General features: G+C 43.8%; 1 protein-coding gene across 2 annotated transcripts in view; it reads left to right on the top strand.

Moving 5' to 3' along the window:
• The first annotated feature begins 7707 nt into the window (after window positions 1–7707).
• Window positions 7708–27825, top strand: part of gas7.L (growth arrest specific 7 L homeolog) — a 104189-nt gene continuing 84071 nt past the window's right edge. The window contains exon 1 of one of the 2 annotated variants that reach the window (XM_041575416.1): window positions 7708–7885. Coding sequence is in view for 1 of the 2 variants with exons in the window: in NM_001097086.1 (NP_001090555.1) it covers window positions 11160–11339 (180 nt within the window). In the remaining variant the exon portion in view is untranslated. 2 annotated transcript variants of the gene reach the window in all.

Here is a 27825-nt window from a genome sequence, read left to right as displayed (position 1 = left end):
GTTAATTGATAGGAGGGGGCTTGTGAAAGACTGCTGGGTTTTTTAATATTCAAATACATAGAAAATACAGATATATTTAATTCTGCTGATAATCGAGATCTGAGCAAGAAATAACACTTGATTCTAAGGGTAAGGGCACACTTGGTGATTCGGGGAGATTTAGTCACCTGGCAACCAATCTCCCCGAATGCCTTCCCTCACTCTGCGCCTGGCTAAAATGAAAAATCACCGGCGCTAATCACACACGGCAATTCGTTTTCCAAAGTTGCCCCAAGTTGGAGTATGAACTACTTTCATTTGGAGTAGCCCCACTATGATGTTTCCCCCTAGGTTAATTAATCTAATCTCCATGAGCACTTACCCAGATACAGAGTTCTGATTCTCTTTGCTTCCTGCTCCTGTGCTGCTCTCTTTCCCACTGTCAAGTAGGAACCTCCCCATGGTAAATTAATCTAATCTCCATCAGTGTTTACCCAGGTACAGAGCACTAACAACTCTCTGTACTTCCTGCTCCTGGGCTGCTCTCTATCTCATGATTAGGCAGAACCTCCCCTCGGTAAGTGAATCTGATCTCCCCACAGTACATACCCCTGTTTCTCTGCAAAATGCTGCCCTATATGTTCTATTGTCTTTATCATTCCATATGACCACCAGCTTTCCCCAGTTACTCCACCTTGCCTCAGTATCACCATCTTGCCTTACTATTTTTATTTACTCATGGTCTCATCTTGCCCTAATGTCTCCATCTTGCCCTAATGTCTCCATCTTGCCCTACTGTCTCCATCTTGCCCTAATGTCTCCAACTTGCCCTAATGTCTCCATCTTGCCCTACTGTCTCCATCTTGCCCTACTGTCTCCATCTTGCCCTACTGTCTCCATCTTGCCCTACTGTCTCCATCTTGCCCTAATGTCTCCATCTTGCACTTCTGTCTCCATCTTGCCCTAATGTCTCCATCTTGCCCTAATGTCTCCATCTTGCCCTACTGTCTCCATCTTGCCCTTCTGTCTCCATCTTGCCCTAATGTCTCCATCTTGCCCTACTGTCTCCATCTTGCCCTAATGTCTCCATCTTGCCCTAATGTCTCCGTCTTGCCCTAATGCAGCGTCGGACTGGGCCGGCGGGAAACCGGGAAAAAACCCAGTGGGCCCCGGCCTTCATGGGCCCCCGCTGGCCCAGCCCCCCTCCCCCAATGCTCTGGCTCCCTCCGCCGAAGTCTGGGCCCCCAAATAAAAATTCATCGGTGCGCTGGTATCGCATGCGCGTCGGTGTCCGCGCATGCGCACCGGCGTTTGTGTACACACACCAGCGTGGGCCGAGATGTTTGCGCATGCGCGCTGGCGTACGGCCAGACGTTCGCGCGGGGGGCCCCGGAGTATAGTTACCCGGTGGGCCCCCCCATGTCCAGTCCGACCCTGCCCTAATGTCTATATCTTGTTCTACTCTCCTAACTGCCAGTAACATAACTACGGAGAGGGAGACCCCCCTGCTTTACACTTTCCAAACACGTTTTTATTTCAGTTGTATTCAGATTGTTCACCAGAGATAAAGAATTTTTTTCAATTGCTTTCAATTACTTTTCTTTTGTTGTTGCTGTTTTATCAAAATGTAAGTCAAAAGTTTAATGTTCCTGTCTGGCAGCTCAGTAATCCAGGTGCAGATTCTGAACTATTACAATTTGCTACATTAGTTGATACATTTCTGTAGAATATTAGCAACCATTATATAAATTCTAACAGCTGACTTTAAGAGATAAGAAATGTATCAACTGATGTAGCAATAGAAGAGTTTACAGAGTCGCCCACCCCCCTCCGAGCAGCTTTAGAAAGACAAACGAAGGTGATAAAACAAAACTTTAAATTCAATATTAGAAAAATGGTGTCAAATAGAAAAATAGAATGTAATTGAAATTTTTTTTTTTTTTTGTTGAAACAGAGGCAACAGCATTCATGTTTAAAACTGTCACAAGGTGGTGATGTGAATTTTTTTAAAGTGTGTTTTCAATGACATAGGCTGTTGTATTACTGCAGTCTGTTGTTTCTGTTTCCTATTCCTTCCACCATATAGTTCTTGCTCTTCCACACTGTTAAATGTGCTTTGGGTATTTTGAACTACAAAGCACAAGTAAGAATCACATCTTTGTACAGTAAAGGGAGTGAGACAAACACAATAACATAACTGGAGGGGGACGGGCCCTGGTGCGGGACATGTAGCCGGGCCCCTGCCCCCCGCTGTACAAGACTTTTTTCTCCCGAAATCGGCCGATGCGGCTGAAAATCGGCAGTGCGCGAGCTGCCGGGGGGTCCTGAGGGGGTGCGGGCCCTGGCCCAATTGCACCTCCTGCTCCCCCGATATTTCCGCCACTGGACAGACATGGCTAGAACTTAAACTAGCAGTGGCTAAGCTGAATAATGAGAATTATTAACTGTGGCAATTTTAAAGCAGAAATACTGCTATCCAAAGATGACTTACGGAAAGTTATAACTACAGATAGACCAGATGTTAATCACCAGGAATTGGATTAAAAAAACAGACAGGCACATGCAACAAGTCTGTGGAAGATGAGCAGCTTATTCACATAAGGCATAAGAACACTGCTAAACTGCAGGAACGATCCAGCCTGATTAGCAAACTATTCCTTCTAAGGAAACTCTACCAGATGGGACTAGGCACAGGAAAGGACATGCAGGAGCATACAAATGCAATGTTGGAGGTTGTGGCACAACTCAAGGCAATTAGGGAAGAAATAAAAGCCATGTATTAGCCGTACTTCTGTGCAGTTTACCTGAATCATACAGTACACTGATTAATCCCTGGAAACAAGGGTTGAAGTTGAACTAACACTTGAATTTGTCAGAACCAGGCTAAGAAGATGAATACAGGCAAAGAAAGGTGCATGCTATTGACAATACAGAGATTAATACTGAGGCAGTCCTTAAAGGAGAACCAAACCCTTGCTACTAAAATTCCCTACCCTACATAGACCCCTCCCTGCCCCCTCCCCCAGCCACCTTTGTGCTACCTTTGCTAAATGGCCCTAACTCTTTGCTTACCCCTTGGTGCAGATTCTGTCCAGCCGAGTTTATGGGCACCATCTTCAGCCATTTCAGTAATCTTCGTGTCTTCTTCCAGCGATTCAGCAATTTCCATGACTTTCGGTGCATACACAGTTGGAGAAAATTGCTACAACTACCGAAGGGTAAGTAAAGAGTTAAGGCCATTTAGCAAAGGTAGCAGCTAGGCTGGGGGGGGCAGGTAGGGGGGGTCTATGTAGGGTATGGGGTAGGAGATTTTAATAGCAAGGGTTTACTTCTCCTTTAAGGCCAGAGATACAAAGCCACATAAGAAAGAGAACAAAGTATGCTTCAGATGCAAGAAGATCCAAGACACTTTAAGAAATGTTCAATATGGAAAGCAGTGCAAAGGGCAAAGTTTCTGAGATGTTCTAAACAAACAGTCAGAACTACAGCAAATTACACAGATCAGTAGCGCAGAACTTTTAAAATAAAAGCAAACCCTAACATGAATATGGCTAAAAATGCCATATTTTATACACTGAACTTATTGTACCAGCCTAAAGTTTCAGCTTGTCAATAGCAGCAATGATCCAGGACTTCAAACTTGTCACAGGGGGTCACAATCTTAGAAAGTGTCTGCGACACTCACATGCTCAGTGGGCTCTGAGCAGCTGTTGAGAAGCTAAGCTTAGTGGTCATCACTAATTATCCAGCAGAAATTGAGGTTTGTCTGTAATATAAACTGATGCTACAGGTCTAATTATTAAATTCTGATCTAATTGCACTGGTTTCTGGGCTGCCATGTAGTAATTATCTGTATTAATTACTAATCAGCCTTATGATGGGACATTTATATTCTATGTGTACTGTATATTGTAAGTTGGTACCCGAGTTCAGTAAGTGACAGCAGCACAGAGCATGTGCAGTGAATCAGCAGAAAAGAAAATCGGGAGCTAGAGAGGCATCTTTGGAGACACAGATCTTCCCTACTAAGAGCTGTAGTTACCTTGGTTTACATTTCAAGCCTACTTATTTAGTTAAGCTTTAGTTCTTCTTTAAAGTAACAAACACTCTTCCAACCCAGAAATGGTGTATAGATTCAAAAATAGTGATGGGCGAATTTATTCGCCAGGCGCGAATTTGCGGCGAATTTGCGTGATTCTCCGCCAGCGAATAAATTCGCGAAACGCCCGTGAAAATTCGCCGGCGTCAAAAACAGGCGCCAGCGTCAATAACGGGCGCCGGCGTAAAAAAAACAGGCGCCGGCATCATAAATGGGTGCCAGCGTCAAAAACGAGATGCCGGCGCCAGTTTGCGAATTTCACGCGAAATTCGCAAATTTTTCAGCGAAACGGCGCAAATTCGCCCATCACTATTCAAAAACAACAAGTCACATGACAAGAAACTTCTTTACAGAGTTTGATCCAAATGACAAAGAAACTATTTACTTTGCAGATGGAAGAAGCAATACTGCTAAAGGAATTGGACATGGAATTAGTATATGTCGCAATGTTGAAGGGCACAGATTGCCTCTACTAGTAAAGAATGTGCTGTATGTTCCAGAAACTAGAAGGTAGAGTCCTGTGCAGAAACAATTTCTGTCAATTTTTGTAAAATTTTAAAAGGACTAAAATAAAGACAATATAACATAAGATAAGAAATTTAGATGAGATCTATACCCGCACCTGAAAATCCTACCCTCATTCTGCAGGGCACCTGCTTTTTTTGCGGGTACCCAACCCGCTGCCGGACTCTACCCTGCACCAAGGTATTCAACAAGAGAGAACAAGGGCAAGCCAACAGCTCAACTTTCATACAAAGCAAATACAGCCTGCCTATGTGAATGTACATGTTGGGAAGACATATCACAACTTCCAGAAGGGGAAGCCAATAAATGGATAAAGGCTGCTGAAGAGGAGATTAATCTTTGCATAACAACCAAGGGTGCACTGCAACTGTGCTTCGATCCAAGAACCAAACACATTGATTTGAGGTGTCATTTCCTGAGGAACTTGCAAGAGCAAAGACAGCTTGACTTAAGGGGGTTATTTATCAAAGTCTGAATGCCAAAAACTCGAGTTTGAGTTTTTTTAACTATTATATCCAAATTTTTAGAGGAAAAAAACTAAATTTTTTCAGGATTTATTAAACCCCCCGAGTGTGAGACATGCCGGGAGATTTCATCCATCTCTAACCCCCTGGCTCGTCTCTTCCAGGTTCTTGGCTAAAGTGACGATGAATGATGTCACGGAAAGGCGCCAAATTCGAATCTTTGGCGCCAAAACAGACTTAAAAGCCCAGTCCTTCATTTTGAGTGTGCCCAAGCTGGCTTCAGTTTTCTGATCCCGCAGAAGTGTTATATTCTTGTCAGTGACGGAACTAGGTGGGGATGGGCCCTGGTGCGGGCCGTGCTGCCGGGCCCCGCCCCCCACCCTCATCCGTACGGTGATGCAGCCGCCTCCAGCCAGCGTGACTGCCGGGGGGCTCTGCGGGGGTGCGGGCCCTGGCCCAATTGCACCCCCTGCTCCCCCGGTAGTTACGCCACTGATTCTTGTGTGTATTCCTGGTTATTGACTCCTGCCTGACTTCTTGACTACGATTCCTGCCGCCTGCCTTGACCCCTTTGCCTGACCCCTTTGCCTGAACCGACTACGCTTTTTCATAATCCTTGCCGGTACCTTGTTCTGGACTTGCTTCTTTTTCGCACAACCTCTTGCTCAGTTCCGCAGCAGAAAGCCCAGGTCCCCAAAAGGGTGGTGGTGAACACCGGAACCCACAGGGGTGCCCTGTGCATCTGTGAGTACCCACAATCACCTAAGGTTCCAACTAACTAGTACGTTATACCGAGGCTGCAAAGTCAGAATCCGAGAATCAGGCATCTCACACCTGCCGAGGTTGTATATAAGTCCATGGAAAAGGTCCCTATCCTATTTGGAATTATCCCAAAAATCGGACTATTTCGGACTCTTTTGGATTTTTTTCCCGAAACTATTCATTTGTGCTTTTTTTTAAAAATAAATAAGGTCAAATCATGGATTCTAGTTTGATCTGACTTTTTTCATTTAGTAAGGCACCCTGTGTTGTCCAGCTGAAGAAATTATTGCAGATATCCTTACCAAGCCTCTACCTACAAAGAAACACCTGGAACTATTAAAGAAAATGTTTTAATCAGTTTAAGCCTTTCGCTGTTGAGACGGGGTGTTGGAATATATGCAACAGCACTTAAACTCTGTGTACTGTACTAAAACGGTTACAAGGTGGTGCTGTGAATGTTGTTAATGTGTGTGTTTGAAAGACATAGGCTGTTGTATAAGCGCAGTCTGTTGTTTCTGTTTCCTCTTCCTTCCACCATATTATTCTTGGTCTCCCAAACTGTTAAATGTACTCTGTGTTATCGCTGAGTGATTCACAAGGACATTTTCTCACAAGTCGTTGTGCTGAGTGTTCCCTGTGTGACCACCTCTGCCAACAATTTCTGGTGAACTATCTGAGAACAGCTGAACTGAAAAAGAGTTGGAAGGTGAACAACCCCTTTAATACTCATAGCAAAAGATTAATCTTGGTAATTGTTTTGTACACAGGAAGGATTTATTTTCCTGTTCTGGAGTTTAATAGGGATGGAGGTTCCTCTTCCTCTGGATCATTCTGCAGGAATATTGGGGCAAAAGTTGACAGACAGGTGTTTTTTTTCATCCTCCGCTACTATGTGAGTATTTATGATATATTTCCCAGGGCGACTATAATGAAAATAATTGCTCTCTCTTGGTTCCGGGAAGCAGACTTATGGTGCTGAGTCCAAGCAGATGTCAGTGGCCGGGGAATGGGCAGCTGTGTTATATCTACAGAGTCCAAATATTTCCTGCTGCTGAGTGGCTGTAAGATTGGCACGGGGGATGAAGCGTGAGGGATACAAACACACTGCTAATGCTGATCTATTTACAATTTGTCCCCAGTCACTCAGTTTGTTTAAGGCTCAGAGCAATGTTAATGAAGGGCTACTCAGGGAAGAATCTCAAATGATTCAGTGCATTTGGCCACAGAATGAAACAGGATAATAAGCTGCATAGGTTTTAACAAGAGATTCCAAAGCCAATGATCTGGGGCTCTGCTTTGGTAAGAGTGTCTCCTCAATGTCATTATCTTTTATGTATTTGATACCCGGCACTAGGAGGTCCCCTTTATACAGTGTATTGGCTCTCTGTGGGCTCTTGCTAACCTCAACAGAAAAACAGGAAAATCAGTTTACATGGACTCTAAAATGAAGCCCCCTTTCTAATATAGAACATATTCTGTGTCACATTTGTCACATGGAATACCAAATCTCTTTGGTTGGAAGGAGTGCAGCTGCCCCCATAGCAAGAGGACTGGAGAATATTTTTAAATTTTGGCAGTGGTGTAATGATAGCTGGATTAGAGCCTGCACCCAAATAGGACTCTGGAATTATCCTGCTTCTCTTCTTTGTCTGCCTTGCCCAGGTCTGCTGTTTTTCTTTTATATCCTCAACCAGTGATCATCTTTAACACCAGAACCTTTGCTTTGGCCTAGTACAGAGCAGAATAGGGTCAGACTGGCCCACTGACGTACCAGAAAAAATCCAAGTGGATCCTAGTCCTGTGCCTGCTGCCTGCCTGGGATGTGTAATGGTGGGGTGTGTAGTGGTTTGTGGTAGCAATGGTGTGACTTGTTTTCCGGACTCCCCAAACTAGACTCTCGTGGAGAACTAGGTGGTGTGATGATCTGGCATGGAGTAAAGTGGAAAAATACCATCTGTCTGTCATTCTACACAGTGGAGGCAATGAGCCCTTGAGGCCAGGGTTCCCAGGTACCCCAGTCCAACACTGGAGCAGAATAAAGACCTTAATAGACAAGGTAGGGACCTCCATCCCCTTGTTTCCTTGACACTAATCTCTTAAACTTTATTGTAACCATACTTTGTATTTATCTGTATTGTATTTTGTACATATTTGTATTTTTTTACTGTATTGACCCGCTGTTTGTTCTCAAGTAGCTCTATATAGCTAAATATATATACTGTAAAACAAACTATCATATGGTTGCATTCATTAATCTACACATAGTCTATTTGGGACTATCCTATTCAGCCTGCACTCCCCTATAGCACCAGTGGGTGGCACTACTGCCCCCAGAAAACTGACTAGAAAGTGAGTGAATTTATAAAGCTGCTAGATGGTCTGTCTCTCTGATTGTCTGAAAATATTTTTTATCTGTGACTATATTCATGTGTCAATGTAATTTAATAAAATATACATGATCCTCTAAGTATTGGTAAGATGCAGGAGAGATAGATACTGGGGTAACTAGTGCTTAAAGGGATATTTTAGGGGTTCAGTTAAAGGGAGATTTCTATTACTGAGTGCTGACCTGTCTGCCATAGAGTGCTCCAATACAGTAAGTTTTGTACATGAAACACAATAACCCCTCCCAGATTAATGGCTTGTGTCATAAAAGGTGCCAGGCAGAGATTAGTGTCAGTAGAATGAGCTGCTGCCCATGTCCTAACCTTGGAATAAACAGAAATGATTGTGAGAAAAGATTGACTGTGTAAGTATTGCCGGGGGATGATTCAGGGACCAGCTCCCTACAACAACACATTTTTCTAATATCAGACAACAATTCAATTGGCCGTTCTGCAATCGATGCTCCCTCAGCCTTTCTGGTCCTCAATCTAATGGTTCTTTTTAGAGTTGGCAGGTTCCTTACAGGCACAATAGTAATTTCTTGGATCATTAATCAGTGCTGTGCTGTATTTATCTGCCTACAAAGAGCTGGAAAGCAAGAAACACTATGGTAGCTCCTACTAATACAAATTTGGTACAAAGGGGCATTTGGACCAATTCTGATTGGTGGGTTCTGGGTAGGCAATAAAAGAACAGGACCAAAGAGCAAGTCTCAGCATAGGTTAAATGCTGACAGAAACCTGTACACTGGGTAGAATGGTTCTTATTGAGATTCCATTCACCTAAGATAAAAGTCAATAAGTGGCAGGTGGATAGCCATATGTGTGCATTTATACACTTCAAAGGCCTGATTGATTTTGGAGCAGATAAGGCTGCTTGTTGGTAGTCCGACTGGTAACAATGCACAAATGTGCCTCATTGTGGCTGTTTTTACCTGCCGTCTAACATAATGCAGATCTGCAATAAGAAATATATTGTTAGTGCTCTGTGAAGTCCGGTGCTATGTGTAGCTGGGCAGCCAACATCAGGGGGGGAACTGGACTCAATACATGTGAATATGTAATACATGTGAAGGCAGGGCCTAGGGATGTAGCGAACTGGCGATTTGGTGTTCGCGAACGCCGTTCGCGAACACCGGCAAAAAATGCGAACGTTCGCGGACAGTTCGCGAACTTCGAACACCCGCTAAAATCGTTCGATTCGAACGATCGAAGGATTTTAATCATTCGATCGAAGGATTTTCATTCGAATCGAACGATCGAAGCCATTCGATCGAATGCTTTTCATTCGATCGAATGCTTACAATCGTTCGAACGAATGGAAATCGTTCGATTTTTAGCGGTCGAAGGAATTCGAATGGTCGAATGGTCGAACGACTTGTATTCGAATCGAACGCGAACTCAAAATGCGAACGCGAACGGCGGAAGCGAACGGTCGAAGTTCGCGCGAACTAGTTCGCAGCAGAACAGTTCGCTACATCCCTAGCAGGGCCACCATCAATAATCATTTGTCCATATATTACAGTGGTATCAGTGTCCCCAATGGTTGGTGGATCCTTCCAACAAGTACAATGTCCCAAAATGAAAGAAAAAAAAGCTTCACACAACCAGTCATACCCCTGATATGCTTCAGTCACTTTCAGTTATGCCAAAATTTATGACCAAAATCCTGCAAAAGCTCCATATTTTCAGGGCTCCCTGACTGCTTTGGGGCAACCCTTTGTAAAGTTGCATGTGTAGTACACCATAAGCATGCATGTGTTATATTTATGGATTTGATTTTGGGTATTCCTGCTGCTGACAATCAAACTTCCAGTGGGTGCATTATGTTAAGTCTGCATTGACAGTGCTCAGTTACATTCCAAGTTAATTTGGTTTTAGGACTGATTTGATGTATTCATTGCCAGGGTCTTGGCCCCAGAAATAATCAGAAAGATTTTTGAGAGATGTAGAACCAAAGGGCACATCATACTCAAAATTAACTCTAGGATTCTAGGGGAATCCTGAAGGAGAAGCGATTCCCACTTGCACTCTTCACTTCCTGTTGTGTGGGTAGCACAGTAGAACTCACATTTTCCTAAAGTGTGGTTATAAGGAGAAGTGATTCTTTCTTTAATCATCTCCTGTGGGGCAGCAGGACTGTGTGCGTGTGTGTGCGTGCGTGTGGAAAGAGTTATACATACATAGTAAGTTAGGTTGAAAAAAGACACACATCCATCAAGTTCAACCTTTTAATGAGCTATCTTCCATAACCCTGTATTCCCTCACTTGCTAAAAAGCCATCCAAACCCTTCTTAAAGCTATCTAATGTATCAGCCTGTACCACTGATTCAGGGAGAGAATTCCACATCTTCACAGTTCTCGCTGTAAAAAACCCCTTCCGAGTATTTAGGCGGAAACTCTTTTCTTCTAAATGGAATGGGTGCTCTCATGTCAGCTGGAAAGACCTATGGACTCTTCTTATTTGGGGGCCCATGTGGGATATAGTACATGGCAAGAGGCCCTGGGCAGTAGGAGTAGAGAGGGGCACAAAAAGGGTTAACAGTGGTAGTTGAAGTGAAAGTGCTACAAGTTGCATGGGGGGGGGGTATCCTAAATCACTTGCCCCATAGGGAAGCAGAGAAGTGGCACAGGGGTGTAAGTGGCAAGGGAGCCAATTCCTTGCTTTGGTGAGCGGCAGCTCCACACCCCCAGTTCCCCTCCCTGCTGTGGGCTGAGCTGCTTCCTCTGCACAAGGCTCAGTGATTCTTCAGCCTCTGGGCTGTGAGCGTCTCTCTGTGCCCCTGCTCTGCTTTCTCCCAAACATCAGGGTACAGGTGGCTGCCTACTGGACCTGGCAGGACCTTCACCCCACTCAGCTGATCTCCCCCGAGTAAGGGGGAGCATAAAGATCCAGAAAAGCATTAGGAGCTCCCCCCTTTCCCCCTTGCTGTGGATTCTACTGTCATGTCTGGAGCTCTGTGCAGAACTCTTTATGCATTTACTGGGGACCAGCACCAGCAGGGACTGAAGTTCGAGGCTGGGGAGGTGATTAAAGTCCTGCAGTTTTTAGACGGAGGCTGGTGGGAAGGAGAGAAGGATGGCATGAGAGGATGGTTCCCTGCCAGCTATGTACAGATACTAGAGGTAAGTCACTTGCATGCAGCCACCTGTTGCTCTGCCTCCCATGAGTACCCACTGACCCACTGGCAAGAACAGCAATACCTGTACAGAGAAAGTACTCCCATGTGCATAATTAGAGTATATCTCCCACCTTGCAATAGTAAGTTAGAATAAACCAGCTCAGGGTTACTTCACATTCTGTTAAGGCTGTCAAAGCTTTGATGTGCTGGGGCAGACACCTGTCTTACTAAGGCTTCTGTCCCCTCCGCTCCCTATTGGTAGCTAACAGCCATGCTTGTATTGTGCATACACATGGACGGACAGATTCCGGGTCCCACATTTATTTCTTGTAAAGGCTGAGGGCTGTTGTAAACTTGCACCTTGCTGGTGACTTGTAGTGATGACATGCCTGGGTGTTCGTATTCTGCATACACAGGGACATCTAAATTGTGCCCTGTTCTTTCCTTGTTGTTGGATAAACATCACAAATGGATATTAATCAGATTGTGACATAGCTTGGGGTATGGGAGACTAGTCTGGTACCTGCCAATGTTCTCTTACAGCCACAACCAGCTGTGGCCCCTAAGTGCCTTCCCGTATCTGAATTGATTTGAATGCTAAGAGCAGAAGGGGCTGAACGGCTGAAGCTAATTCTCCCTAATTGGGCCAAACATTTACATTTTATTTCCCCCCCCTGGAAACGACTGTATTGCAGCTTAGCTGATACAAACACTTCTGAGTGTATCATTATCTCTGCACCTTATTAAAGTCCATAAATCTTGCACAGGTAACAAGCTCATTATACACATTCCAGTGCAGATTTAATAATCATTCCATAGAACTATAATGATATGACAGGGGCTAAGCTTATGATAAAACCATGTGATTATAATAAGTTTCTGATGAGTCCCCAGAGTCCAGATTCCCCAGTATTAAGACACACTGAGCAGGAAGGCAACACTGTGGGAGTGAAATCTTTGTTACAAAGAGTACCCACAAGGCAGCGCTCTCCTGGATCATAACAGTGTGAGTAGTGGAACTCGTATTCCTGGCAGGTGTTTGGTGCAAGGGTAGAGTGATTCTTTACATACAATCAGTATGGCAAGGCCAGCCGACTGCACGATCGCCTGTGTGCAAGAAGAGCCTTAAGGGGCGCTATATTTTTGGTTTAAAGGTGGACACTGGTAATTCATACAGATTCTGTATACTGTCGCCACTTCATCCCTTTAATACTATATTCATGGGAAATCCACATGCTGAATGGCTTGTTAGTAGTCAATGAAGTTTAGAAATATTTTGCCTGAAAAGCAGTGTAGTCTGCAGCTGAAATATGAAATGCAAATCAGTTGCACATAGGTTAATGATGACTGTATTAGATATATAGGCACATAGGAAGGATGGCTGCCATATATAGGCACCAGTGTGGATAAGTTGGGTGTTGTGCTTAAGGGTACGCATCTCACAGTTATATAACACAAATGCCCGCGGGTACCAGCCCAAAGGTAGCTCTGCGCCCACGTCACATAAACTCCCCAGAGGTCTCTGTACAGAAAAGAATTTTAACTGCAGAGGAAGGAAGGAAAATGTTATGAGCATCTGAGACTTTATAGTGGCTTGTGCCTGGGAATCCTACAATGATATGGGTGCCAGTGTCAGGCAAGGCATCAGCAGGCATTGAATTCCAATAATAACAAGTGCATTAGTTTGCAGATAAACTGCTCATTTCTCCACTTTGAGCCAGGGCTAACTTTGGTTGTGAAGGGCACTGGAACAAAACAGGCTCTGTCAGATGCCAAAATAAGAATCTCCTGCTTTCATACTGCTGCCTGCTGCTGTGGCCCGATTTAAATAGTGGGTGCCCCTAGGCCCGCTGTTGCTCGTCGTCCCATCCCCCTCCATTTTATTTGCTCAAATGTCATTGGGACCGGAGCAATGGGGATTGGCATACGGGAAATTTAGAAAAAACTATCATATCTTCTGCGCATCCCCAGTGTTTCTGAACCAATGAGGATGCGGTTGGGCAGCATGCCGCCTCCTAAAATCCTGTTGCCCTAGGCCTGGACCTTGGTGGCCTTTCCACAAATTGAGGCCTGGCTGCCTGCTTGCTAATACCAAACCAAATCCAAGCCCATGTCTGGTGGAAATTGCCAGTTCACGGGAGTAAATACCCACTGCAAATTTTTTCTGTTATACAGGGTCCGGATTTAGCTCGGCCTGGCTCTTGGATTTGGATTAATCCTGCAACAAAATGCTGGAATTCTGGTTCATTCCAAACCAAATCCAAGATTCATAGATTCTACTTCTTGGATATATTGCCCATAAGCCCCTGTCTTACTGGTCTGGTTGCCACCTGGCCAGTATTTTACCGGCCTGGCCGGTATAAATGATGGTTGATCCCACTGTTATTAATATGGTAAAAAGATAAATACTGTATATAGGAAGGCCTTATTTTTTCCCAGAAAAGGTGGCAACCCTACTTACTGTTTAGACAGCCAGGCATGCCACAATGGCACCAGAGTTAGATATTTTACGACTGAGCTAGCAGGGATGCTGTATTTGCTGCCTGAGATGTGAGATAGTGTGCCCTGTGTAGTAGGATGGGACGGGATAGGATTTTGCTCTGCTTCACAAAAAGTGCAGAATTGCCCCCCTCCAAAAAAAAAAAAAAAGGTTTTCATATTAAAGGGTTATCTATTGCCTAGCACTGCCACTGTGTGCTGGAGAAACTGCTGAGTAGACATGGGCCATCTGCTTATGACTTCTGTAAGTAAAAGTCACCACCATTGTTTCTCAATAGTAGCCTGTAACAATGGCCTGAGACATCCCATACACCGTGCCAGGCAGGGAGCTGCCATTAGCTCATCCCCTGCCAAACAATCACCCTTTCTGCAGGAATGAAGGCACTCGGATTATGCAGCACTGCTGCCAGTGAGAAGGGACTGGGGAGAAGTGGAGGGGGGGCAATGCCATGGGCACAGCAGAGCCACCTTGTGTTCTATTGACTTTATACATTTATATAGTAGAGGGAAACAATATAATCAGCAGTGAGCATTGACTATAAGTACTTACTGCTCAGAAAACATTGGGCATGTGCAGTGCCACTGACATCAAGAATATGGTTGACCAAGATCAGAAACGGGTGCTATACCTTTTGGCCAGTGGTCCCCAACCAGTAGCTCGCGAGCAACATGTTGCTCTCCAACCCCTTGGATGTTGCTCCCAGTGACCTCAAAGCAGGAGCTTATTTTTGAATTCCAGGCTTGGAGACAAGTTTTAATTGTATAAAAACCAGGTGTACTGCCAAACAGAGTCTCCTATAGGCTGCCAGTTCACATAGGGGCTACCAAATAGCCAATCACAGCCCTTATTTGACATCCCCATGGACTTTCTCATGCTTGTGTTGCTCCCCAGCTCTTTTTACAATTAAATGTGGCTCACGAGTAAAAAAGGTTGGGGACCCCTGCTTTTGGCTCTGAACATAAGGTTTTCCAATTCTAGCCCGTGGCTTTGTCAGGGTTTAGTTGCCCTTTAGTTACTAACGTGGTCATGTGACACAGCAGTTTCACAGTTGTTATTATGAAATTGGCAATCCGGTGCTTGGCTACCATTGTGGGCGTCTGGTTTTCATGACTTCTGTTTGTCTCTGTGACATTCTCCCTGTGTTTTTATGAAATTCCCCCTCCTACTCGAGGTCTTGTTCCCTTCCTTATGACAAGCAAACATTTGCCCAGTAAATCATTTGGTTCTTATCATAAGTGTTTGGAGATTACAGCCCAGGAAATAAGATTAACCCCTGGCGGCCCAAAGCGAATGGTGCCAGGTGGGTCAGTGTGTGCTAAAGTGTCTGTTTCTTTATCGATGACAGGCACCAATCAGTCTGGCAGCTTTATATTACTCACTATTCATACCTTGTTTGCTCCTTATAGCATTAGGTAAAGTTGTGTCAGTTTGGGGGGGGGGGGAATTTGACTTGTTATAATCTGGTGAAGTTCTCTTTTGTGTTGGCAGAAAGGCACTTTCCTTGGTCACCATCTGTAGCCCTATGTGCTTTATGGTACAAACTCTTCTCGATATATCCTCAGGGTCAGAGCTAGCAACGGGTCAGCAGTTTACTTGAATATTCAGAGCAGGTCTGGACTGAGAATTAAAATAGGCCCTGCCATTTCAGGTACACAGAGGCCCAAACAGCCCCCACCAGCCCACTAAATAGTGACTTTCTATGGCACCTTATAGCAGCCCCTCTGGCATTTTCCAGAACTCACAGATTGCCAGTCCGGGCCTGATTCAGAGACACATCTAATGAATGCATGTTGCAGGAAATTTAAATGAAATTGAAATCAGAGCAGCCCGTCCAGCTGGATTTTCTAGATGTGTTCCTGAATTTTCAAGTGGTCTGGTAACCCTAAGCTAATGTCTCACAAAACATACATAGCAGGATAAATTCATCCAATACCTAAAGGCTTATTTACACTTACAGCACTGCTGCCTGGAAATGCCAATACTTGATATGGTTAGGGTAGTGAGAGACATAAGAAAGCCTGTGGGAGGAACCAAAGTACAAAAATACCTTTGTATAGTCCATAATTGTTACACTAAGTCACTATCATCATCTTATCCAACCCTACTGTCTCCATCTTATCCTACTGTCCCTCTCTTGCCCTACTTTCTCCCTCTTGCCCAACTGTCTCCCTCTTGCCCTACTGTCACCCTCTTGCCCTACTGTCACCCTCTTGCCCTACTGTCTCCACCTTGTCCTACTGTCTCCATCATGTTCAACTGTCTCCATCTTGCCCTACTGTCTCAGTCTTGTCCTACTGTCTCCGTCTTGTCTTACTGTGTCCGTCTTGTCCTACGGTTTCCATCTTTTCCCACTGTCTACATCTTGCCCTACTCTCTCAGTCTTGTCCTTCTATCTCCGTCTTGTCCTACTGTCTCCATCTTGTCCTACTATCTCCGTCTTGTCCTACTGTCTTGCTCTTGTCCTACTGTCTCCATCTTGCCCTACTGTTTCCATCTTACCTTACAGTCTCAACCTTGTCCTTCTGTCTCCATCTTGTCATACTGTCTCCATTTTTCTCTACAGTTCCCATTTTGCCTTCTTGCCCTACTGTCTCCATCATGTCCAAGTTTTGCTCTATTCTTCCAACTGCTCTGTTGATCTCTGGGGCCCAATTAAGTGCAAGGCCCATGGAAGTCTATTCTTTTTTCCTTGGATAATAGTTTTGATTTACACCAGAGAGATGCTATTTCCTAAAAGTAACATACAATGAGGTTAGATACTGCCAGTTTTGCCAGGGTGCCCCCAATCGTGAGTAAAAGGGATTACAATCCATGTGGAAAACATGCTTTTGTTTCCTGCTGTAGAAGGGAACCGGCTATCTGATGGTAACAGAAACAGTTGGGAGGGGGATGCTGGGAGGTTTTAGCTATAATGCCATTTGTAGGGACTCATATAAAGGTTACAAGAATAGATCACAGTCGGGTTTTTAGCAGGAACTGTCAGGTTATTATACCTAATCACACACACATGGGGTCTCTCTTGCCATAAACAGATCTTGTGCAGCTCTGCCCTAGGGTTCCAGTGGGGGGAGCCTTTTTATTTTGTCTCCAAAATCTACTGTCCAAACACTTACAGTGCACCCTGTGTTATCACCAAAGTTTTGCTTAAGGTGGGAGAAGTTTCTTATTGCTGTGTAACAAGAAATATGAGGGCACTTCCCTATTGCCCCCTTATGGTCACCGGCAAAAAGGGTGCCTGAGCAGCTTATTAGAAATAATAATATGAAGCCCGAAAAGATCCTTAGATAGGCTCTCAAGCAGTACAGCAAAGTAACTTTTATGCCTTTTAATACCTGGATATTTATAGGAAGGGGTTAAAATATTCCTTTATCAATACAGCAGTGGTACTTTCAGAAAGCCAATGGCTTAGTATATTCAAATTCAGATCACAAATATGCAAATAGCATGATAATTGTCAGAAAGATGCTCTGCATAATTCTAGGAATTCATATATGTGCCAGAAATCCATCTTTTTCTCCATCAAAGTGTCCCACATTGCCATAAACAACTTCATATTCGCACAACTTTGTCTTAAGCTCAGACATAGTCCCCACTTCACGTCAGAAGAGATTGACTTTTATTTTTTATTGTGTCATTAGTCCCATTTTACGTTTTTCAAGGACCAGAAAAAAATGGTGTAAAATCAGGAAAATGTAATATGCATGATATTTTGGTGGGACCAGAACAAAATATTGTGAAATGCCAGAAAACTTAAAAACAGGGTTTTTAAACTTGAGGTTTCATATATAAGCTTGTTATGAGGTAAGAGTTGGATTTGGGGTAAGTGCTTATTTGTGCCATGGGTACCCCTGGACCTATAGCAGGGTGACTGTTACCCCAATGGGGTTTGGGTCGCAGGCTGCAGGTTGCGGGTTTGGTCGGGTCCGGGTCTTAGAAATTAGTTCCGTGCAGGACTCTAATTTGGGGTGAGTGTTTATTTGTACCCTGGGTATCCCTGGAACTATAGCAGGTTGACTGTTACCCCAATGTTTCTATATATCTGTAACCTTGTTATGAGCTAAGGGGGCCCAACCTGAAGGCCAGTTAGCGTGAGATTTGGGGTGAGTGTTTATTTGTGCCCTGGGTACCCCTGGAACTATAGCAGGTTGACTGTTACCTCACTGTTTCTCTATATCTGTAACCTTGTTATAAGCTAAGGGGGCCCAGCCTGAAGGCCAGTTAGGGTGAGATTTGGAGTGAATACCTGAGTGCACCCATGCCCCACTGCCACCACCACCATTTGTGCAATTGGGACCCAAAAATATATACTAATACTAAAATGCTAATAGTTATTGCACCCCAGGCAGTTAGTATTATAATCAGAGTAATTAAGTGCTGTTTTAAAGGCCGTGGACTTTAAAAAATAGACAGATCTATAAGGAATTGTATTCTAAACTTGATAACTTCCCTGTAGCATCGGATCTATTAGCAGTGCACTCAGAGGCCAGGCATGGCTATAATCTCACATCAGCAGCTCTAACTCTTCCCTTTCTTTTTCTGACACCACATGACCTTTTTATCAAAGATATTTTCAGATACAATGAAGCACATTTGCACTACTGGCTCTGACTCCTAAAACAAAGACAGGTGAGAAGTGACCTCTGCTACAATGTTTCAAGAGTACGACCCAGAGAAAAGGACAGAGAGTAAAGGACAGTTAAACATAACTATAACCCCAGTGAGAATGAGGAATGAATAGATATTGAAAAGTTGCTGAGAATTATATTAAAATGTTGATAGGTGGAGTTCCCCTTTAATTGCTGACATGACTGAACTGCATGCTGATGATATGGAAGGTGGAAGAGGTTTGGCAGCCAGCAGATACGTAAGCACAGACAGAACATGGGAAAATCAATGCAGTGTTTGGGGAGTGAGCCCCAGGGAGGGAACTCAGGGCCAAACAAGATCTGGAAGAGCTGGAAAGCAGATCCATGTGTGTGTGTGTCAGATACTGGCGGAGCTGGGAGATTTGCAGATATGGGGAGTTGAGCTGGGAAATGGGGAATTTGAGAGAGAGATGCCAACTAAGAATGAGAGAGCTCTCTGATTAGCATATTGTAATACTTGTACTTTGTGTGGCCCTACGGTAGAATCTGAAGGAAACAAGTACAAAAATCTTGCCCAAGCACTCACTACTATGGTTCATAGTGAATAAATGTAAATTATACAGATATATACAGTGTGTGTGTGTTTGTGTCCCATTCCCATGTAATTGCACAATCATCTAATTAGCACCTGTCATCTTTACATTCTTTATGCCCTTAATATGGAATCACCTTGTACAATGCTGGTAAAAATACCAGTCTTTGGAGCAATTTGTCAACTTCATTGTTATGCATTTGGCGCAGGTTGCACCACAGAGGGCGGGACTAGAAACTTTGGAAGACAGATACAGTATATGGGGTGAAAAAGATTTTATTGTAGTAAAACAAAACTTAATGCATTAACAGTTTTACTGTGATTTGTACAGCTGAGGGCACTTTATATCTTCTCCTAGGGGCAGATTCACTAACCGGCGAAAATTCGCCAGCGACAGCTCCGCACCCATTGCTACACTTCGCCTGACGAAAATTCGCTCAGACAACACTAATTTACTAAAATGCAAAGTTGCGTCCAGGGTGCGGAACGCTGCTGAATTTTCTCTAGCATTGCTTTGTCAATCAAAGCGCTAGCGTTGGCTAATTTGCATGCGGGGGGAAATGATAAAGTTGAATGGACGTATATGTTGCAGCAAATACATTATATTACACAAGCCCAGGAAACCTTAATAAAAAAAAATAGAGGTGTTATAATGCCCTACACATGAGCCCAGTGTATAGTTTATGTTCCATATGTTAGGAAATGTATGGGAGAACCCAGTTACCCAAAAAATTTTTTCTTTTGCTGGCTATCACTGCCAGCAGTTTTGGGACTTAGAACATTTTTCCACTAAAAATTGAGGAACATCTATGCACTCCAATGCACTTCGACTGGTCTGAGCTGGTGAAGGCAAGTCTGGCGGAATAGGTAACGTTCAGTAAAATTCGCATCTTAGTGAATTTGCGGAGTTACGTCCATTCGCCAGATCGTAAATTTGCCTGGCGTTAGAGTGCGAAGCAACGCAAGCATCTATCTAAATATCTAAAATCCGCAAAGCCCCTGTGGGGGGTAACGCTAGCGAATTGACGCTAGCATTAGCCACTTCACCCTTTAGTAAAGCTGCCCCATAGTATGTACCAACTGTCTGTACCCTATTTCTCCACTTTGTAGCAGCGGGCATAGCTTCCCCTTTTATATTGGTGCATATGTATACATTTATGCCCCAAATGAGTCATCCAATCAAGAAAAAAATTAATAGAGGTTCTCATGCTTTTAAAACTGCTGATTTGGTATGAGAATGCTTTGTTATAAAGACTAGAATAAAGCTAGAATCTCAACCATAAAGCTGACTAGATGGGGATATAACCTTGTGATTACAACATATAAGCAAAACCATTACTCTAATACTTAATAAATAATCTTTCTTACCCCACACTGCTATATTCTGGAAAACACTAAATGTTGGATGGTCACATTCCTTCACATAATGTGATTAAAGCATTTCTGTCCTGGTCCCTGATGTTCTTGTTCTGATCCGTTACCCAGTCTCTCCCTTTTGCTTCCAGAGATTCTCACCCCAAATCACTTAACACCTTGTTCTATTTTAAACACAGATGTGCAAGTGTCACATGAGGGTGTTGTGTCACTATGCGACCTCATTCCATATATTAAGGGTGCATCTGGGACACTGTTGGCTTGCACGTTAAATGCCTTCACAGCAGCCTCACTGCACAAACCCTGCATTTCCAGACTGTTTATTTAACAATATTCCTGCAACTCCCAGCAGGTATGGGCCTTTCCTGTAGGAATGAGTTAGTTTCCACATAGATTGGGTGCATTTGCTTTTATTTCATAGGGTTTTTATTTAAGGTGAAGCAACTGGGAGTCTGGGGAGGCAGGTGAAAAAAATCAGTGGTTCCTGAGGCCACACTCCCCCTGCAAGGAATACACTGTGCCTCTAGCACTCATGATTAGAAACAAGTTTTCGCCACGTATCATTTCAGCTCTGGATCCCATTAGTTGACTCTGAGGGCAAAAAAATTTCTTCTCCATAGTACTGTCCTCAGGGCGGACAGTGAAGAGCAAGATGGAACCTAGGACAAGATGGAGACTGTAGGGCAAAATGCAAATAATAGGATGGGATGGAGACCGTAGGCAAGATGGAGATGGTAGGGCAAGATGGAGCTGAGGTGGGCCCTAGACAGGTGCCTCTTCTGCCTGGCCCTAGTTCTGGGCTTGATGGAGAGGCTTCAAATGTTATCACCGATAAAGCACTTATCACCTGTTTCAAAGCATCAGAAGTGCCATCAGTGTGTTTATTTCTCAGTTATGGCAAAGGCAAGATAAAAACTAGTGTAAGATGGAGACTGTAGGGCGAAATGCAAACAATAAGATGGTCTGGATACAGTAGGGCAAGATGGAGACAGTAGGGCAAGATGGAGACAGCACATCATAATGGGAACAGTAGAGCAAGATGGAGATGGTAGGGCAAGAGGGAGATGGTAGTAAGAGGTGGAGACGGTGGAGATAGTAGGGCAAGTTGAAGACAGCAGGACAAGATGGAGACAGAGGCACAAGATGTAGACAGTAGGGCAAGATGCATGATGTCCCAGATGTCCCAGATGAATACCATGATGTGTCTGTAGTATAATATGTTACAAATATATATATATATGTTATGGGCAGTTGGGAGGTAAGAAATCTCTAACCGTCTGGCCATATGCAGTTTGTCAGATTTCCAAGCCCACCCCCAGGAGTAGGGATACTCGTTGCAATATATATAAGTCTAACTGAATTCCTTGGCTCTGTCTTAGCAGAATGTTTTTGCTATATCTGTTTTCCAAGTCCACAGCAGGGAGTGAGGATACCCAAACATGTGACTGTGATATATTATGTGACTTGGCGGCCTCTTAATCAAGTTTTTTGCTCTTGTTTCCAAACACATGGCATGGGATGGGTATACAAGGTCATTTGTTGCCATATATGTAAGCCAGCTCCGTTGGCAATGGGGTTTGTGGGTAATTCTTTACATAATGAATTTATTGATATGCCTCTTTTTCACAATAAATTTCCCTTTCATCCTGACGACCCACCGAGATTTACTTTCTCGAGTTAGGAAATGTGCCAAGTTGGCCTTTGTTTTGCACAATGAAATTTTGCACAGTCGGAGAGATGAGGTTTCGCTCTTTAGAAAAGGCAGATCCTGACAGTTACCTGAGCCCTCACCTTCAAGGCTTTCCGGCATTTCCTCATCTGCAACACCTATTAACCTACCCACCGTCAGCCTTTGGCACAGCAAGAATCTGCTCATGGAAAAGAAGACTGTTCCCATTCATCCAGCTAAAAATACTATTTGCTAAGAAGCATTCATATTGCTGTCATATCAGAGCAATATTTTGTGGAGGTATAGTTTGCCTTTAACCTTTGGGTGCATTCTCCTCATTGGATTTACAAGGGCTGGTTATGTGTTGTTGAACTACATCCCTTAGAACTTTTGGCTGGTAGAGAATGCTGAGAGTGGTAGTCACACCACATCTGAAGGGGTGGAAGCTGGAGATGCCACTGTGACTCCAAAGCTTCACAAGGCAAGACTTTGTGTAAGGTTTATCCAAGGGGCATCAAGCTCCCTTGCCAGGCACAGATGAGTGGGCAGCACCCAGCTGGCTGGAGATGAAACGTCCAAAGCAAAATCCCATCTATTTTGGCACAAACAGTTTATTTTTGTGATATGAAAGAATCTAGGAGGAGAAGGAAATGTAATTATTGGATCAGAGAATGTGCCAGTACAATGAAGTCCAGTGCCAGCAGGCACAGACCCACCACGCTCCCATAGGAACTCAACTCCCTGAGGCACACTCCTGGTATTGGGGGAAACTAGGGATTCTGTACAGTCCTCACATTATGGCCCATGTTTGTATAGTGAATGATCACAGGCGTCACTGGACTGCAGTGCTGTAAACGAAAACAAACTTTTCAGATAAGGCACAATACATCTTTGCCATGTGCTTTGCAACAGTAAGGGGACCACTTTCTGGTTTTATCTGGAAGCATGAGGGTTGTGGTTTCAGAAAATTCAAATAGATTATCCACTTCTAGCTGGAATGGTGCCAAAACTGTGTTGTGCCCTCTTCTGTCATATGGACACCATAATCTTATAAACAAATGAGTGGGTTTAGGCAAAGTCCTGCTTGTATTTACTAATCTTCTGCAATATCTCTTTGCAGCCATCTTGTTCTCTTTCCTTCCCATAATCCCACAGATATTCCAGTGGTGTCCCCCACCCTTTGCATCTTATTCTAAAATCCAGGGTGTGACTCCCAAACCATCTGCCAATGACTCACATGAGCCTGGAGCCTTTTTATTGTGAGTTGAATTCATTTACTAGAGGATGACATCTCGGAATATGTCTCATTGTTGGATAGTGTAACTGGCAGTTTTTTATTGGTTTAACTACCCCTGCCATTGCCAAGCATTGTGTCCCCAGCAATGAGAATGAGGATTTTTATTGTAATTATGGATTATTATGGTTTATTATTAGGATTATGGATCCCTTATCCACATTTCCATCTATTCAGATTGTCATCTCATTGGCTTCCAGTTGGTGGCAGGTGTTACTGGCAGAATTTTATTGGTTTGGGGTTGTGTCCCCAGCAATAAGCATAATGATGATTTTTTGTTAAAATCGTATTCACTTTTCCCTCTGTGCAACGTCTGCTTCTCATGCTCCACTTATGGGATTTATTTCCTAGGTACCTCATCCCTTCTGACAATTTCCCCATTTACTAGTTTAGCCACATCTCATAAGATCAGAAATCTTAGTTCACAATCAGCTTGTGTGGCCAGCTTAGTGCAAAGACACACTCAAAGATTCGGGGAGATTTAGTCGCCCAGCGACTAATCACCTCTTCTTCGGATGCCTAATCTCCCCGAAAAGCCTACCCACCGACTAGAATCTAAATCGCCAGCGGGATGGCACTCGGAGAGCTTCATTTTCCTAAGTCGCCCAAAGTTTCCTCATGAGATGACTTCGGAAAACAAAGAACTCCGAGTGCCATCCAGCCTTGTGATATAGATTCTAGCCTGGCGGGAAGGCTTTTCAGAGTGTGTAGTTACCGAAGAAGAGGCGATTAGTCTCCTGGCGACTAAGGGCAGAGACACACGCTGCTATTTCAAGAGATTAGTTGCCAATCGATAAATAACTTGTTCTTCGGGCGACTAATCTCCCAGAACTGTCTTCCCGCTGGCTAGAATGTAAATTGCCAACAGCATTGCACTTGGAACGCTTCGTTTTCCGAAGTCATCCGAAGTTGGAAACTGCCTGCCTAGAGAGTCCTGTGACCGATAGTGATTAGATAAGAAAGCTTGGCTGAGGCAGAGCAAACAAACCACTGTACTTCTAAACCACTTAAGTAGATGAAACCCAAACCTAAACAAAAGTTGGCATAACCTGTAACTCTTAATTATGCGCTGTCAGCCTACACTATTCTGTTCATATCCTTTGAGGAATTGTTAATTTCCATTGCCTTTGCAGCCCCTTAATGGAAAGCACATAATGTACAGTGAAAGTTTAAGGAGAACCATGAGAAGTCCTGTGATCAGTTCCTCCACACACCAGCTTGTTCTAATAAAGGGGAAATAAAAGCAGCTGCTACATGAGATTTTCTACATGGGATTTGTCTCTGGGCTCAGAAGTGGATTTATATACAGGTTTATTCTGCTGCTTCTTAGCATCTGCGCATGATGGAGCTTGACATGCCGTGCGCAGGGGAAATATACAGATAATTTGGACAGAGATTTGATACAGAGGGAGGGCAACATGCTATAGACTTATATATAGGTTCAGAACCATATTTGGTATTTGGCAGCTAAATATATAGGGCTCTTACCGACAGAGCTGTCTTTAGGAAAGTTCAAATACGAGTGTCTGCCTGGGCACTGCACAATTTAGGGCTCTGCAGAGATATACTGTAGGTAGGAAGAATGGAGAACAGCAGCTACAGTAGGGCAAGATGCTAAGAGAAGGCATGACAGAGATAGTAGGACAAGATGGAAACAACAGGACAAGAGGAGGACATTATGGAAAAAGTAGGTTAAGAGTTCGGCAATATGAATACTGTAGGGCAATCTGTAGAAAGCTTGGCTTGATGGTGACAATAGGGTAAGAGTTCAGCAAGATGGAGACAGTTAGGCAGGACAGGGACGGGTGGGCAAAATGCAGACAGTAGAGCAAGATGGAAGCAGTTGGGCAGAACACAGACAGGAGGACAATATGGAGACAGTAGGGTAAGTTGGGCAATCTGAATATTGTAGAGTAATCTGCAGAACGCTGGAAGATAGTACAGTGTAAGAGTTAAGCAAGATGGAGACAGTAGGGCAAGATGGTAAAAGCAGTACAAGGTGGAAACAGGAGGAAAAGATGAAAACAGGAGAACAAGATTGAGACAGTAGGTCAAGATGGATAAACTTGGACTAGATGGAGACATTAGGACAAGGCGGTATAAGCTGGGCAAGATGGCAAGTTACAGTATAGTAAGAGTTGAGCAAGATGGAAACAGTAGGAAGACATGGGCAAGGCAGAGAAGGTAAAATCTTTATATAAGTGATGCCCAACTTGCAGCCCATTAGTATAGTTCTCATATGAAAGCTGCCAGGTGGACAGGTGGCAGTGACTTACTTAGATCGTAATTTGCGGATCTCATAGTCAATTTATTGGGAATGGGAAGCAGAGAGAAAAGTGTGTTTCTAACTTTAAATTTAAGGGTTACATTTTTGGAATGCTTGAAATATAGGATTGTGTTTCTGCTTTTCTGACCACATAATTGTGCAAGAAGCACTCATGCCACGTGCGGGTTCTGGCCCTTGCAAAACATTGTGGAGAGGGACACAAAATGTGCTGTTTAAACAGATGCAGGAAGTTCCCTACAATGCAGCTACTCACTGCTTAGGGAGAACTCTGGGTTATAAATCAAATGACCCAATCTCCTTTCTCTCTATTGTAAGCTTTCAGTGCAGGTGGGAGAGGGGTGGGGATACACAGTTCCTCCCAGTGCAGTAGGTACAGTGGGTTCCTGGGTATCAGTGGTAGGTACTTTCTGTGCAGGTGGGAGAGGGGTGGGGATACACAGTTCCTCCCAGTGCAGTAGGTACAGTGGGTTCCCTGGGTATCTGGGGTAGGTATTTTCTTGGTAAATATTAGAAAGTCGGGGAACAAAGCAGGGAGAATTGGTTCCTTGTTTCAGATCCCTGTATGAATGAAATCATGATGTGTCTCATTAAAGAACATCCCCATAGAGAATTTCTTTACCAGACTCCATTATTTATTTATGTAGATGTGGTATGTACGATGCATCTGGCAGATCTGCACCACAAGCCTCATACCCAGATTCTGCACAAAACAACTTTCCCATATTGAAAACACAACTGAGTACTTGGCAGAGCTTTATATAAGGTAATGTGTTTCTGACAATGAGAGTTTTCAGCAAATGTTCATCTGGGCTGAGATCCTGGCAGACTCATCCAGCAGCTGAAAGGAATAAAAGGTTGTTATTATGGATCAGAGGGAGCGCAACATGATATAGAAATATCTGAGCATATTTGGAATGTACGGATGGCAGTTTGGAGATAAAAGTCATAATAACTGTTCAGGTTAGAAGGAAAACATATTTGGGTCTGTAGAAGTTCAGTTGCAGTACCACTTCTCACCAGTTTCAGCCAAGCAGCAGTGTTTGCAATTGGGCAGCAATAGAACAGCGCCACAATAAACAGATTGATATCCCAAGAATTATTTCTAAAACAGATTTATGTAACATCTGCTACAACCTGGGTGGGTTTTTGCTTGGGACCCTTCTGCTTTAATTGATTGCAAGCTCATATACCTGGTGTTACAGGCTGCGCCTCTGTTCCTAAACACGTGAGTTTATGATAAAATGGTCTCTCCCAATTCAGCCGCTCATAATCATACTGTATCTCCCTGCTGTGATGAACTGAATGTTACGTGTTTCCTTTAGAGATCAGATAGGAAACAAAAATATTTGATATATAACAGGATTTGTTTAAACAAATGCAGGGGGCTGGGCTTGCTGAGAAGTGTCACTCAAGGACTGTCGGAAATGGAGAGGTTAAAGTGTCAGCTCACTAGCTCTGAAGTCTCTTGCAACACCCTGTTCTGCTGCACAGGCGATGAGCACAACCTGCTCTGCACCAACTCCCACCCCGATTGGTCCAGTACAACATTGCATCCAGATGTGATCTGGGTCAGCGCCAAGCTCCCTGCTGCGTCTTTGTGTTCTCAGCTGCTCAAGATGAAATTGCACTCCCACCCCCCAACCCCTTAACTTGTTGTAGATGACTGATTAACTAGCAAGGGTCTGTGGCGCTGGAGCACCTACTGTACTACAACTCCCAGAAGCCTTTGTAACACACACAGACGTGCAATAAGAATATTTTTTAGTATTTGAGTGTATGTACAGGGGCACCCCAGGGGCAGCAGCCCCCCATCCCACTTCACGCTTCTAACTTCTAGCGTCGGAGAGGATTGAGGGGGGCCGCATCGCTAGTGCAGCAAGCGCTATTGCACTATTGCTATTGCACTAGCAGAGTGATTTGAAACAAAATAGGAGGATTGATGCAAATTGCCAATAGCAGCACCACTACAAATGAATGTCCAATAACAAGGGCAATGAAAATAAGGGGAGAAAAATCTACTCACAGTTCACCCCAGTCAACCACAACTGTTCAGAAATCAAGATCCATGTCAGGATGATTTCACCAACTATCAAGGTTGTATTCAGTGGTGTAATTACATGCTAACTGGGCCCCACAGCAAATTTATTTAAGGTCCCCAAAAATATCCTATTTTACCAATATATATTGA

Source organism: Xenopus laevis, chromosome 9_10L, assembly GCF_017654675.1.
Source record: "Xenopus laevis strain J_2021 chromosome 9_10L, Xenopus_laevis_v10.1, whole genome shotgun sequence".
Lineage (NCBI taxonomy): Eukaryota > Metazoa > Chordata > Amphibia > Anura > Pipidae > Xenopus > Xenopus laevis.
This window is presented reverse-complemented; position numbering and strand designations above follow the sequence as displayed.